We start from the raw sequence: 15,946 nt of genomic DNA, 5'->3' as shown, positions 1-15,946 counted from the left end.
ATCCACTGGTAAAAGGCTGTATAAACCCCCCGAGCCACAACTATCACCATCAGCAGAAGCAACTGCTGAATATGGTTCCAAGCATCGACTGAGGCCAGCCCTTCAGAACTCTGTCAAGTGAAGAGACGAGAACCTCTGCCCTCCAAAGAACACATCAGAAATCAGCATGACATGGCACTGGTGAGGAGGCAGCATCTACACACTGTACACTCAACAATGTCTACCACTCACACACAGCACAATTCAGGCGGCAGTGGCCTCAGCTCTGATAGCAGCTCTCGAGTCATACCTTCTCCAAGACCATTCAGCTGCACCTCTCCGAAGTACACCCTAAGGGAAGAGAGGATTAAAAGAATTGGTCAGTAAAACTCTGCCGGTAACCCCAGCTTCACTCAGCACCTCGGCGACTGGTACAGAACACATCTGAAGAGGTCACTTTAACACCGAGATCCGCTTCTAGGAGGATGCCCATAGTGAATGGTTTGTGATCTCACATTCAGCCAGGAGGAGGGACGCCGAGGGAACAGGGGGCTGATGGGGTGAGTGGCAAGTGAAAGGAGGGAGAGGTAAAGGAGAAGTGGGGAAAAAGGAAGAACGTGTGGGGGCAAGGGGCAAAAGAGGGCGGCCCGGAAGAAAGACATAGGAAAGAGAAAAGGGACACGGGTAAAAGAAAGGCAGGATAGGAGGAAGGCCGGGGACAGGGAGGGGAAAGACACTGGGCATTCTAGCGCTTCATGGTGTACTGTACTGTAGTCACAACTACAAAGTGCTTCAGACCCTTGATGAGGAGCTGAAGGCAGCATGCTTCTCTGTGGGAATGCCTAGATACTGTGCGCTAAGCAGCCTATGTGACGAGTGTTTTCGTGCCATGCCTGTAGACTTAAGTTGTGCTTTTACTGTGCTTTTTGCTGCTTTGGCTCTTTAAGTATTGAAGAAAAAAAGAGTTTGACGGAATGCTGTAGTACTAAATACTAGTTTATGGATGGGCAGAAACACACAAATGCCTTGTGGCCAAGGTGGGAAGCGTTTTGGCTGAGACGGCCATCCGGCGTTACAATGAAGGTGCCGCTGTACACAAGCTTGGGTGTAGGCGTGCGTGCACATGTGGACACCTACCATCTTCAGAGTGGTCCACATAATATACATTAAACTACCCTGAAGGGGCACTAGAAGACTCCGGAGCTGAACGGCGTTACCCTTGGCAAGTTTAATCTTGGCGCGACTGCAGTATATTTTGTGGAGTCTAACAGGAGTGCCAAAGAAGCAACCCAGAGAAAGGGCATGATGCGAGCAGCCATGGTGTACTTATTCTCAGCAGTCCACTAAGCAGCATCTCCTGGAAGGGCCAAAGGTCTTCTGCTGGCATGCATAGGCCTCGCTGCAAGACTTTGGGAGCCAGGCTGCTAAGTTCAATTGATGAAGGTTAAGGTGGAGAATCTGGCACCCAACTTTGATGGGAGATCCGTTCTGCACAACAGTCTCCTATGTGCTTATTTCAATAAACACAGAGGGGTCGTGAATCACTGCGGCTGTGGCTACTCTGAGGTGATAAGTATCATCCTCGCTTTGCTTTTCTTTAGGTTGAAAAGCGCAGTCGGAATAGGAGGGATTAACCGAAACGAGAAGATTATCCACTTATGGAGTGCAGTCTCTTGGAAGAAGCCCCATGGACTTCCCCTCTGAAGCAGGAGTCGGATTCCATCAACACTCCGCCTCCAGAGGTGCACAGGAGGTAAAAGGGCCATGTCATCTTCGTCTAAAAAGAAAGCAGGGGATACAAGGGTCCCACTCAGAGGGTAAAGGAGTCAATGATGGGTCTGCTTGATGTTTTACAAGAGATCGATGCACTGCAGTTTGCTTTCCACCTTCCTATATCCTCTATCTGGCTAGATCTACTGCTCAGCCTCCTTCATGCTAGATTTTGATATGTGCCACTTTCATTAACAGTGCAAAAGTCTGGAAAGTAAATGACCAACGTTTCATGGTTAGCATTCTCTGACAAACTCCACCACAGGAGAGGCACTCACTGAAAAGAACAGGCGTGGTGACAGGGAAATACATTAAAAAAAAAGTAGAACACACCAAACGAACATTTTTTTTAAACTACCTGTGGTAACTAATTTAAAAAAAAGAAAATGATGCCTTTTACAAATAACTTTTCTGAAACAAATTGAACATTTGAAATGAAAAAAAATGCTTATTTAAAAAAGTATGTACTTGGGTCCTGCATGCACTCCAATACATTTACCTTTTTAAAAAAAAAAAACTGATGTAAGAAAGTTAGTTAGTTCCCTCTACTACAGGCTTCCAATAGGAGTATCTTAATTATAATTCTTTTTGTTAATAACGACTTTTTATTAACCAGTTGCTAACTACACATGGATATATATTGTCAATACCTGCTAAAAGAGGGCGTCCTGTTTATTTCTAAGGGTACTGTCATCTAAACTATGAGATCACACATTTGGAAGCCTTAATTCCAATTCTTACATACTTACATAGGTTTAACAGGTAAAGATAAAACACAATGATAAATATAGCATGCATTAGCAGAGCAAATGGGCCTGAAGCTGGCTGGCTACATGCATCTTCACTAAGGTTTGTGAATGTTTGTGTACACTGTGCAGGGGGTCTTTCTTATGGAAGTGCACATTGTGCACGAGCAGGGTGCAGTATCTCTCAGAGGGGTCAGCCAATGGATGACGCGCGCTGGCACACTGCCCCATCCTGTATGCTGGAGTGGGCAGAAGAGAAATGCCAATGACAACAAAAACACAATGAACAAACAGGGCTGGCTGAACGCCCCTGCAAGCATACTCATCATATTAGTAGAATCAAAATGTATTAGCTAACGGCACAAATAAAAGGTCTGGTTGTCACAAAACAAGCAGCGCCTTCCGACCCTAATAACCAGTTCACAAGAGATCTGCACATCACATTTGAGATGTCACTGCTTCGGTGTGTATGGTATGAAGAGATGACAGCCAGTCCACAGCTTTAGAGCCATCACCAACACCATGCAGGCAGGCACACAGGAGAGTGCATCAAACTCATCTGGGAGATCCAATAGGGTCATAGTGGGCGTGTCCTGGATCAAAAGCAAGCCTAGCAGACCAGAGGGGCCTCGGGACCGGCATGCGCATGTCCCTCACCCCAGCTGAAGATGTGCTGGGTGTTGATGGGGAGGCGGAAGGTGGAAGGAGATGGGCCCCCAGAGCTTTCCTTCGAGCAAAGGCAGAGGTTCAATCAAAGCAGGACAGACTGGCTTGGTTTAATCTTAAATAGTGATTTTACAGGTCCAGCATTCTTCAGAGATTCCATGTACTGTGCCATACGAAGCTCACCTGTACAGGATGACGTACTCGTGACCCTGTTTCCTGGAGAGGCGATAAGCCGGCGTGACCCTGGTGATGGCCAGGAGGGACTTCAGGAGCAGGGAGAGTCTGTTGTACACAGAATAGGAGACCTTGATGTCCCGGTCACACCTGGAGGTGGAGAGAGGAGAGTCACTAATGCAGCCCTAAACACACTGAGAAAACAGACCAAGAGACACCCTGAAGGAATCAATATGCAGTATAAAAGAGGAGTTTATGCTTTTGTCATTAGAGAAGTGACCAGCCCAAGCAGTCACTGAAACCATGGACCTAGGACACACCAGCACCAGGCACCTTTCACCAGCAGCACTTTCGTTAAACATTTTATACAATTAGCATGTACAGCAGCACCCCAGTCAATGCTATTGACACAAGAACATCAGCTTTGGATGCACCACCCACAATACAGGGCCTTCCCCACCCTCCCTCGGATTCTTCTAATCTAGAAGCAGTCCTGCGCTCTCATACCCAAGAAAGTCAGCAATCCAACTGACTTTTAATATTAATTATTTGGTGTGTTTTTTTTACTATCCCTAAAATGTGTAATCTCCAGTACACAGTACATATACTTAAGATGGCTTCACCATTCACTTGCAATATCTAGTAAAAGAACTAAACATCAAAGGGGCATACCTGTTCATCCAGATATGTCCTCACAAGTGCTGTAATGACTCTGCCTTATAGTTCTTAAGGCCTCCTGTAGGGGTGATTATTTTACCCCAATGCCTATATGTGCTACAAACATTCACTAAATATAATTCCTACAAATTTTTTAACAGTTTGTTAATTGATTTATTATGGGGCTCTAAATGTAAACGGGTCAGCCTTATGACATTACAGAGAACGTGGCGAGGGGGAAGTTTGGAGGTTCCAAGTCTGGAATTTTATTGATTGGCCTTCCAACTACAACACGCGATTCACTGGTTAGACGAACATGACAATTGGGAGAAGCGGCTCCTTGCGTGTACTTAACGTGGGGAGTTATCTGCCAGAGCTCCTGATGATGGGTGCAAGACCTCCTCCTGCCTGCCCATGTATTATTCACCACGTAGCGGAGATTTGGGAACTCACGGTAAAGAAGGTGATAGGTCGTGCGCCGTATGCCCTGGATATACCATTACGGGTGGTGCCAACTTAAAAAAAAAAAAACGCAGACTCTAGGTCAATCCAAAAATGGAAAGATGGCAGCTGCCTAACGATGGGAGATCTCTTTGAAAATAAATAGTTTCTGACATGGAAAAACGCATAGTCCGCCTTTGCACAATACGGGAGGATTGCCCGGGTGGCTCGTGAGTTGTGGCCCTCTTTTCCAGAGGAGCCGCGTATAACAAACGTTCTCCAGGTGCTGCTCTATATGGCACAGGGACGTCGTTTCAGCTCTCCTTTATACTGAGCGATCCTGAATGACTTGACAGTCAAAGAGATCCCCTAATGATACAGGAATGGATTAGAATACACGAAGGGGTTAAAAGCGTAAGCTCGAATGCAGGGTTTAAATTAATTCAGTATAATTTCATATATCAAACTTACCTTACCCCCAAAATACAAAGTAGAATATACCCGAGCCATTCAAGTCGGTGCCCACTCAGTAGAGCATCAGAAGTGGATTTTCTACATATGGTGTGGTCCTGCCCTGTGCTAGATCCCCATTGTATCGAAATATTGAACACGCTAAAAGAAGCCACGGGATGGGAGGTACCTAAAGATATCCGCATAGTGCTGTTAGGCTTTCCACCTACTCCTGAAAAGAAAACACTAAGCAGGAAATTTGTAATGATGGCATTCTTACTGGCAAAGTGCCGACACACCATATCTTGGTTGAGTCCCAGCCCACCACAGACCGCAGCAAGGGTGAAAGATGTCTGTGAGTGGTCAGCTGCCGGGGTAGTTCAAATGAAACAACTCAGACAGGATGAAAAGTTAGAGGAGGACTTATGAGCTTGGGCAACAATGATAATGGTTATGAGAGATCTACCAGCACCCATAGCACTCAATGAACCAGACTCAGATACCTCGTGCCAATTAGTAGATCCCCTGGGGGAAGAGGACCAGGAGTAGGGCAGGATAGGTGACAATGTGACAATGCACGAAAAGCATTACGATAGAAAACAGGGAAGACGTAGCACTGACACGACACAAAAGGTGAGGGGGATAGTTGAGGAGATTAAAAGTTATTTCCCTTTTTTTGGAAAAGAATAACTATCTGAATGTGGTGCATTATATATGTAACTGATTAACGAGTGAGGTGAAAGTTATCTGCTTGTTAGAAATGTGGATAAAACCTAGATTGTTCACCCAACATTACAATGCTTCAGGTACATACCTATGCTCAAGACTGTATACCTATGATATAAATGCCAATAAAGATATTTAAAAAAAAAAAAGTTTTCTACAGCGCTCAATCAGCCACAGTCCACCATGTTAGCATTCACACCCACACTCGCCACTTAAAAGCTTTAATCCAACCCTTAGTCACCTTATTCAACCAAAGATTTCTTAAGTTTCACAAAACAAGACATAACATACAATGAAAGGGGAGAAACATATAGGGTGTACAAATGGCAAACTCTCATTTACTACGAGTGTCCTTGGTGCTCAACCAAGCTCTGGAACGTGTCTGTTCCATTTGCAGCAGAGATCTGAACAGAACAATTTATAAAGAAATGACTCGCACATGCATAGTGGAGACATTCAAAAGAGGTTATGCTACTCACTTTTCATTCATCTCCAGGCACCAGATTTCCAGCTCCATGGAATCCCCCTGCAGGAGAGAACACGAACAAAAAAAACACAGATTATTACAATGTTCGCTGTGAGAATTTGTTAAACAGCTGCTTCTTCCAAGGCTGCACGGATTGAATGACCTGGGGACACGTAGGAAGGAGAAATTCACTTTGCTGCATGTCGTGGACTCCGCAACCAAATTAAACTTAAAACATTTTCCTAAAATAAAAATGTTCTGTCAGTGCATTTTAATAGAGAGGCATGTTTTGTAGGCCTACCTCAATGTACCTCACCCATTGTCCCGTGAAACACATGAAACAAGACATTTTCCTTCGAGTCACATGGTAGGAAATGGGGAGTGTTGCTATAGACAAACTGGTATGGATGCAGATATATTCTCTAGTAATGGCACTATCCCAATCTATCATGGTGAAACCATTTCCTGTAAGATACTTTCAACTTCCCGTTTCTCTCTATTTAAGGTCCCAGAACCAGTCATTCCATGTTTTACAAACACTCTGATAACTCTGTTGGTCAGTGTTCCCATCCTAGGTATTTGCTCTTGGAACCCTGGCCCACCCAATGGAACCCTGCACCACCCCATGGAACCCTGCTCCACCCCATGGAACCCTGCTTCGCCCCATGGAGCCCTGCACAGCCCAATGGAACCCTGCTCCACCCCATGGAACCCTGCTTCGCCCCATGGAGCCCTGCACCGCCCCATGGAACCCTGCTCCGCCCCATGGAACCCTGCTTCGCCCCATGGAGCCCTGCACAGCCCAATGGAACCCTGCACAGCCCAATGGAACCCTGCTCCACCCAATGGAACCCTGCTACACCCAATGGAACCCTGCACCACCCAATGGAACCCTGCACCACCCAATGGAACCCTGCACCACCCAATGGAACCCTGCACCACCCAATGGAACCCTGCTCCACCCAATGGAACCCTGCTCCACCCAATGGACCCCTGCTTCACCCCATGAAGCCCTGCTCCACCCAATGGAGCCCTGCACCACCCCATGGAACCCTGCTCCGCCCCATGGAGCCCTGCTCCGCCCAATGGAGCCCTGCTTCGCCCAATAGAACCCTGCTTCGCCCAATGGAACCCTGCACCACCCAATGGAACCCTGCTCCACCCAATGGAACCCTGCTCCACCCAATGGAACCCTGCTCCACCCAATGGAACCCTGCTCCACCCAATGGAACCCTGCTCCACCCAATGGAACCCTGCTCCACCCAATGGAACCCTGCTACACCCAATGGAACCCTGCTACACCCAATGGAACCCTGCACCACCCAATGGAACCCTGCACCACCCAATGGAACCCTACACCACCCAATGGAACCCTGCTCCACCCAATGGAACCCTGCTCCACCCAATGGAACCTTGCTCCACCCAATGGAACCTTGCTCCACCCAATGGAACCCTGCTCCACCCCATGGAACCCTGCACCACCCCATGGAACCCTGCTCCACCCAATGGAGCCCTGCTCCACCCAATGGAACCCTGCTCCACCCAATGGACCCTGCTCCACCCAATGGAACCCTGCTCCACCCAATGGAACCCTGCTCCACCCAATGGAACCCTGCTACACCCAATGGAACCCTGCTACACCCAATGGAACCCTGCTACACCCAATGGAACCCTGCACCACCCAATGGAACCCTGCACCACCCAATGGAACCCTGCACCACCCAATGGAACCCTGCACCACCCAATGGAACCCTGCACCACCCAATGGAACCCTGCTCCACCCAATGGAACCCTGCTCCACCCAATGGAACCCTGCTCCACCCAATGGAACCCTGCTCCACCCAATGGAACCCTGCTCCACCCAATGGAACCCTGCTCCACCCAATGGAACCCTGCTCCACCCAATGGAACTCTGCTCCACCCAATGGAACCCTGCTCCACCCAATGGAACCCTGCTCCACCCAATGGAACCCTGCTCCACCCAATGGAACCCTGCTCCACCCAATGGAACCCTGCTCCACCCAATGGAACTCTGCTCCACCCAATGGAACCTTGCTCCACCCAATGGAACTCTGCTCCACCCAATGGAACCCTGCTCCACCCAATGGAACCCTGCTCCACCCAATGAAACCCTGCTCCACCCAATGGAACCTTGCTCCACCCCATGGAGCCCTGCACCACCCAATGGAACTCTGCTCCACCCAATGGAACCTTGCTCCACCCAATGGAACCCTGCACCACCCAATGGAACCCTGCTCCCCCAATGGAACCCTGCTCCACCCAATGGAACCCTGCTCCACCCAATGGAACCCTGCTCCACCCAATGGAACCCTGCTCCACCCAATGGAACCCTGCTCCACCCAATGGAACTCTGCTCCACCCAATGGAACTCTGCTCCACCCAATGGAACCTTGCTCCACCCAATGGAACCTTGCTCCAACCCATGGAACCCTGCTCCACCCAAAGGAACTCTGCTCCACCCAATGGAACCCTGCTTCACCCCATGGAACTCTGCTCCACCCAATGGAACCTTGCTCCACCCCATGGAACCCTGCTCCACCCAAAGGAACCCTGCTCCACCCAATGGAACCCTGCTCCACCCAATGGACCCCTGCTCCACCCAATGGACCCCTGCTCCACCCCATGGATCCCTGCTTCACCCCATGGAGCCCTGCTTCACCCCATGGAGCCCTGCTCCACCCAATGGAACCCTGCTCCACCCAATGGAACCCTGCTCCACCCAATGGAACCCTGCTCCACCCAATGGAACCCTGCTCCACCCAATGGAACCTTGCTCCACCCAATGCAACCCTGCACCACCCAATGGAACTCTGCTCCACCCAATGGAACCTTGCTCCACCCAATGGAACCCTGCACCACCCAATGGCAATGACAACGATGTCGACTCTTCATTTTGTTCAGCACCAAGACACGCAGCCTGCCAAGGCAGTGCGTGAGTGTCAGGATACAGGGCCTCCAAGGGTGGCACAATAAGTGCTGCAGCCCTTAGGGGTCTTCTCTGGTCACAGTGCCCTGGGTATCTGTGGCGCCACTTATCAGGGGTTGACCTGTGGTCAGAGATGCCAATTGGGTTCGTATTTGGGGGGTAGAACACAGGCCCTGGGAACCTGATTGGCAGGAACCCAGGGCACACCAAGGAAAAGTGCATAAGTAGTCTGGCAAAAAGTGTGGGGGCGGGGGGTTACTGCAACAGACGCCCACTTTCCTACAGAGGAGTTTTGCATGCGATGCAGGTAGCACAGTGTGTGGGCGTCAACAGCGGGGTTTCATAATGCTGCATGTCACACTGCATATTAAACACAGACTTTCTTTCAGGTAGAGTGAGTGCTATCAATGTTCAAAGAGGGGGGGGGAAGTAAAGTCTTATAAAAGACAGTGGTCAGTGCTCTGGAAGTAATTGAGCTATCCCAGCCCAAGATGTTACACAGTTTCTTCCTGTGATATAATGTCCTTATTCAAGCATACTTAAGCCAGCATTTAAGAGGGAATTGATGCATCCCAACACATTTCATTTCTATTGTTTCCATTTGCCATTAGTTTCTGTCCCTGATAATTCCTCTAGCAAATTGGACTGTTTTATTTGTGGATAATTCCTTGGCTCTTCTTGTTCTGCTTGCTTCTTTTCGGATCTTCAGGGGCAATCTGGCACTTTGCTGCTTTCAGCAGCACAAACTTCAACTACATTCCAAGGCTCCAGCCCCCCTCCTTTTTGCGAGTTCTTTCTCAAAGCTGTGACAAAGTAAAGGAGACATTTTTCCACCCTCATGTATATTATTCTGTGCATATAAGAAGTCGATATTTCCTTCAGCAATCTAGAAGGGCACTGAACAGAACTCTACCACATCCAGTCCCTGACACAGCCTCAAAAGGCTACCATTGCAGTAATTTGGTGTTTTGTAGAAAACACTTTACTAATCTTATAGTGCATGGCTTTATAACTTGCACAGAAGCAGTAGATACACTTCCCGTGAAAATTTCCAATACATATGATGTTATTTCCATTGGCGCTGCAAGTACTGGAGGCGGCCTTCTTACAAGAGTCTTTCATTTCCGCAGATCCAATGTCGGAGAACTTTCACTTTCAAGCTCAGCACTTCGCATTTGATAACCTCAGACAAACTAATGTGCCCAAAGTGAAGTCATTTTTCTTTACTTTAATTTCATATTTCTCCCAGCCTATTAGTCCTTACCTCAGAGGTTTTCAGGGAGATCTCCACACACATCGACCGTCCGACAGCAGGCAGCTGACCGGCCAGAGCTTTCTTGGACTCATGGGTAACTTCAGGTATGTCTTTGATTGCTAGGTTGAACTAAATACACACAAAAAAAGAGGTGAGAGGCATTGAGCTGTTTAGAAGTCTAAAAATCAACATCAAAATCAGTTTGGGTCAAACCAGGCATGTCATGGTCCCGGCCATAATTTTGTCTGATGGCCTTTTCATTTCACAACGCATTCAGGAAGACGTAATTCTTGTAAAGCGCAACTGAACCAATTGGACTAAACATTAGAAATGAAAATGGTATCTCGGAGGAAAACATGAACTGTCAAATGTTGTCTCTGCAGAGACAAAGACAACTGGGTAACCTTATCTAAGAGATCAAGGATGGGAATGCTAAATTTCTGCTCTGTGTTACATTTGGTTGGGAAAGAGGGGATCTGTTCTCAGGGTCTAATCTTACAGAAATAATTAAGTACAGATATCTGTAATTAGCAGAAACAGTCTCAGACATCTGCTTTTTACGATGCTCGTTACGTGATCTGTGCTTTAGAAACCATCTCCAAGACCTATTCTTTGGAGTTAATACATCTGTGCTTTAGAATGACACCTGAATTTACAAATCTAATATTTGAGAAAGTGCCATGTTATGTATACGTAGTCTTAGATATACTTGTGCTTTGAAATGAATCTGTTGTTCATTAGATTTAATCAACGATTTATGTTTTAGATACAATCCTGGAGGACTGTGCTATTCATTTGATTTGGAAATCACTTTTTTAAAATGTAGATTTAAATGTCTATGCCATATATTTTATCCCAATGATGAATCCTTAAATTCATTCTTAAATTTAGGACTCAGATTTAATTTTACAGATGCAAATTTACATTTTGGTCTTACACTGGCAATAACAGGTTTAACATAATGACTCCTGCAGTAAAGAGAGTTGTGTAATAATAATACAAACATAATATTACTCCATGTATATACCATATAAAATGCAGGGCTGAATTAGCCCTCTCTGAATTCCTACTCAGGGGCAGCAGGTCACAAAAGATGTCAACAGAGAAGGATTCCTCAAGGTGCCTGCCTTCATGGTCACGTAGAGATATCGGTTTCAGATTTCTTTTGTTTTAGTGCCAGAAAAATACAATCATTTCTACATGTACATTCAGTTAATTTATTATGTACTAACCAGTAAGTGCATATTAAATTAACTGAAACTTATAATGAGAGCTAAAATAACTACTTGCAACAAACCAAATTAAAACACTTTTACTGTTTTCAAATATTGGGCAGAAATTAGAATTAAAGGTTAAAGTAAGTAAAGAACAGGCGAGAGAGGTACAAAAAAAGTGAAATAATAAGAGAAACATTTTCCCAAAAGAAAAATATACTTTTAAGTATCCAGATTTTCCCATGTAATTGCCCGGAGTTCCACACCCTCCTTCAATTTGGGGTTAGGAAGCCTAGGTCCCCTTTCAGTAGCAATACAGACCTATTGAAGCATAAAAAAAGCACGCAGATCGTTTTAGAAGCACCTCAAGAGATTACCTTGGTCACAGTTTTCAGGGATCCCATGAAATCCTCATGTTTTCCCAGACTAATTCTCTAGTTCCAAGTTCCTTGTTTTTGACAACACTCTAAAGGTCTGCAGCTCATGTATCCTGTCCTCTGCTCCTCCCATTTCGCATCCTGACTGTCTTTAAATACAGAGGAATCCTCAAGAGTGTCAGACTGGGTGTGCACATTGTTGAAAACCAAGAGCATAATTGCAATACCTTCAATATCCCCCATTCTTGTCTACTACTCTCAAAATTTAAAGGTGTTAACTAGTTCCTCCTTATTATTATTATTATTATTAAAGGGGCTTATAAAGCACCTGGTGACGCCTCCCGGCGTGTCCCCGCGCTGTGGAGAGAGAAACTTAACCAAGACCAGGGTCTTAACCTTAACTTAACCTTGACCAGCGTATAGATCATGGGTCATTGCTAATTTGACTCTATTCTAATAATTGTTCTATTAAGAGACACACACATTTGTTGGGAGGTATTCCTATGTTGCCAGCAAGATGGCTGTTTGAGTCTTCGAGATTGCCATTTAAACTGCTACGATCTACAGACTGAACCCTGGTAAGACCAATTCTGCTTTCCATCTTTCCGAGGTCAATAAAGAGAGAACCAATAAATTGGTTAACTTCGTATTAAAAAACAAATATATGTTTTTGCAGCATACGAGCCAGAGAGTTCAATCAGAAAATGTCTTTCGGCAAGACACGTTCCTGTGTAAACCATTCTTTCGCTGGTATCACAAGGGACACCAAATAAATGCTCTGAGGGTGTGGGCGAGAACATTACAGACAATATCGCTGATGCCACCTGGGCACACATCTTGACACTTGCCTGCGGCCTCTAGTTCCTGCTTGTTCCAGCCTGATTCAGTGACTCTGCTGCTGCCCAGGTTTTCCCGCTCACTGTTCTTCACGCCAACAGAAGCCCCGCCCAAACCAGGACCTACTTACTCCAGGCCGCAGTGTGACTATGCCGAAGGCACACCAAAGGCAACATTCCTGAACTCTACACCCTCAACCCTGGATGCCGCACAAATACTGCCACTTTGCCAACCCAAGCTCCACTGTAGGACCTTTCACCTGCACTCAATGCCACTTAACCTGCCACTGCGCAAACAACAGCCCATCGACCAGCCCTACTCTGAAAAACACCACAGACACCCCCTGAACAAAAACACCAACACTTCTAAACACACATTCACAATGCAAACACAGCACCAAGATTTGGGACTTCACCTTCACAACCAATGTCCTCTTCCTCACTGAGACCTGGCTCAACCCCACTTCCGTGCCCGACATCGCCACTGCTATAACCGAAGGATATAGGATCACCCACCGCTGAGCTGCTCTACCACGCCCCACTAGCCAGGGTGCGGGTGAATGGTGCGACGTCTCTAACCTTTGTGTATTGGAGGGGCACTCGAGAGGGGAGTCCCATCTCTCCCCCGTGATTCTCGCCCTGGTGCTTGAACCACTGGCGGCCTGGATCGGAAAGGATTGTTTATTGGAGGGGATATATGCACCTGGGGGATGGGAGAAGAGGATCTCACTCTACACAGATGGCGTCCTATTTTATGTGACACAGCCCCTTATCTCCATAGTGAAGAAAATATACGAGTTTCAGCGATTTGGGGATCACACGGGCTATAAGATCAATTGCTCCAAGTTGGTGATTCACCCACCCCCCTCTCTGCCCCCAGACTGCCGAGCCGGTAATTTTGGAGGGGTCCGGTACATGGGAATATATGTTACACAGGATCCTCTGGACTTCATTCATCAGAATATATCCCCTCATTTGGAGAGACTCTGGGGCGATGTGACACACTTGAGCAATCTCCCATTGACATTGATGGGTACAGCGGCACTTTATAAAATGATGAGCCAGCCGCAATCCTTATAGGTTTTGCAGAACACGCCCTACAGGAGGTCTTTAAGAAAATAGATGGAGAGGTTTGCGGATTGAGGTGGCAGGGAGTCAACTTCAGAATAGCGCTGGCCAAGCTGCTGAGAGATGTGAACGATGGCTGGCTGGTTGATTCCGGATATCTTGAAATATTATTGGGCATCTGTGATCATCTCGCCGACCAACCCAATATGGCCGCCGTCGACGAAGGAGCCGGGAGTGAGGTTGGCGTTCTAGCCGCCGAAAGCAAAGCAGCGAGCGGGACGAGTAAAAAGGATGACTGGTGTCCGGAAGGTGAGGAGGACAGCGGAACCGGCGCCCAGAACGAGACAGTGGATGCAGAGAGGGCCTTCATGAAATAGGGTGACCAACTGTCCGTAAATTTCACGGACAGTCCGTAATTTCGGTCGTCTGTCCGTTGTCCGTGAAGAATCTTTTAACGGACGCCATTTGTCCGTAATTTTAACCGGTGGCATGATCGGTCGCAACCCCCTGAAGCCGGCGCAGCTTCCACCCACCTCCCTTCTGGACTCCGATGCTGAGGTCGGGTGTAAGAGACTCTGAGGCAGTACAAAAGCTCACATACCCAGCCGAATTGGAGAGGCACAGCGGGGTGGCAACCCTCACACCTCCAGCCCTTGATGAGGTGTTAAGAGGTGCTTCGAAGGTGACTGAGGGGGGGCGGCAGCTTCAGGAGCAGGGGGGGCATCTATTCAGATGCAAACAGCCCTGAATGCGTCATGTCTCCGCAATTTAGAGGGGCTTCACACATTCCATTTCTGCCCAGGGCCCCAAACATCCGAGAACCGGCCCTGATTACACCGAGGCAGCACGTGGTTCTCTTCACAGAGCGTAATTACTGTCACTAGATTGTAAGCAAACATGGGTTCTTCAAACAAGCAGTCTATAATGTAAGGAAATAAAGAAATGGCACAATCACACCCACACTGATTAACAAACTATGGAGGACAATCAGTTCTCTTGGAGTATCTCCTTTAAGTACTGTACATCAGTGTGTGGGGGGGGGGGGGCAGCAAAACTAACATTTTGGATAGAGAGCCTGTCTTCTCGTTGTCTTGTCCAGGAGGGGGTGAGGAGCCCTACCCACCCTGGAAGAGACCAAGATGATACTAGAATAATGCATGCCCACCCCTGTGCCCACCCTGGTGGATCCTGTTCCCCCTCCTGTGATGCTCCTCCCCCCAGTGGTGGTTCCTATCCCCCCCCGCCTGTGATGGCTCCTGTCCCCCCATGTGTTGGATCCGGTCTCCGCCCTGGGTGGCTTCTGTCCCAGTCCTGGAATGGCTCCTGCAGCGAGGGTGGTTCTTGATGGGCCTCTTCTCAAAAAGGCTCAGCTCAAAATTAATATGAAAAGGTGGGCGAGTGAGCAAGTGAAGGGATGGCTGGATGGCTGGATGTATTAGTGAAAGGGTGAATGGATGAATGAAAGATTGAATACATGGATAATGAGAGGATGGATGGATGAGTGAGTGGAAGGAAGGAAGAGAGAAAAGGTAAATAGCTGGATGTATGAGTGGAAGGGTAGCTGGATGGGTAAAAGGGTGGATGGATGAGTGAAAAGATGGATGAGTGAAAAGGTGGATGATGAATGAGTGGGTGGATGCATGAGTGAAATGATGGATGGATTGATGAACTGATAAGTGCAAGGGTGAATGGATGGACAGATGAGCGAAAGGGTGGATGTAAGGATGGATGAGTGAGTGAGTGAAAAGGAAGGTAGATGGCCAAAAGGATGAATAGATGAGTGAAGGAGTGAAAGGATAAATGGATGAGAGAAAGGATGGATGAGTGATAGGGTCAATGGATGGATTCATGAGTGGATGAGTAGATGGGTGGGTGGGTGGATGGATGGAAGGAAGGATTGTAAGTGAAAGGGTCGATGGAGAGAGAAAGGGAGGATGGATGACTGAAAGGGTGGAAGGATGAGTGACAGGGTGGATGGATAGTAAGTGAAAGGATGGCTGGATGGGTGAAAGGGTAAATAGCTGTATGGATGAGTGAATGAATGAATGGATGGGTAGAAGAGTGGATGCATGAGTGTACAGATGGATAGGGTGAAAGGGTGGATGGATGGATAATGGATGGATGAGTGAAAGGATGAATGAAGGGATGGATGAGTGAAATGATAGATGGAAGGA

At 47.3% G+C, this 15,946-nt stretch overlaps 1 protein-coding gene across 6 annotated transcripts in view; it reads right to left on the bottom strand.

Moving 5' to 3' along the window:
- ATG13 (autophagy related 13) overlaps positions 1-15,946 on the bottom strand; it is a 280,382-nt gene that overhangs the window by 207,338 nt on the left and 57,098 nt on the right. For all 6 annotated transcript variants that reach the window (XM_078684414.1, XM_078684413.1, XM_078684417.1 and 3 more), the window contains exons 4-7: positions 10,287-10,406; positions 6,089-6,135; positions 3,345-3,485; positions 290-330 (exon numbers count right to left, since the gene is read on the bottom strand). In XM_078684414.1, the coding sequence (XP_078540540.1) occupies positions 290-330; positions 3,345-3,485; positions 6,089-6,135; positions 10,287-10,406 (349 nt within the window). The remainder of the gene's footprint in view (positions 1-289; positions 331-3,344; positions 3,486-6,088; positions 6,136-10,286; positions 10,407-15,946) is intronic.

This window comes from Lissotriton helveticus, chromosome 3_2 (genome assembly GCF_964261635.1).
Source record: "Lissotriton helveticus chromosome 3_2, aLisHel1.1, whole genome shotgun sequence".
In the NCBI taxonomy this organism is placed as follows: Eukaryota; Metazoa; Chordata; class Amphibia; order Caudata; family Salamandridae; genus Lissotriton; species Lissotriton helveticus.
This window is presented reverse-complemented; position numbering and strand designations above follow the sequence as displayed.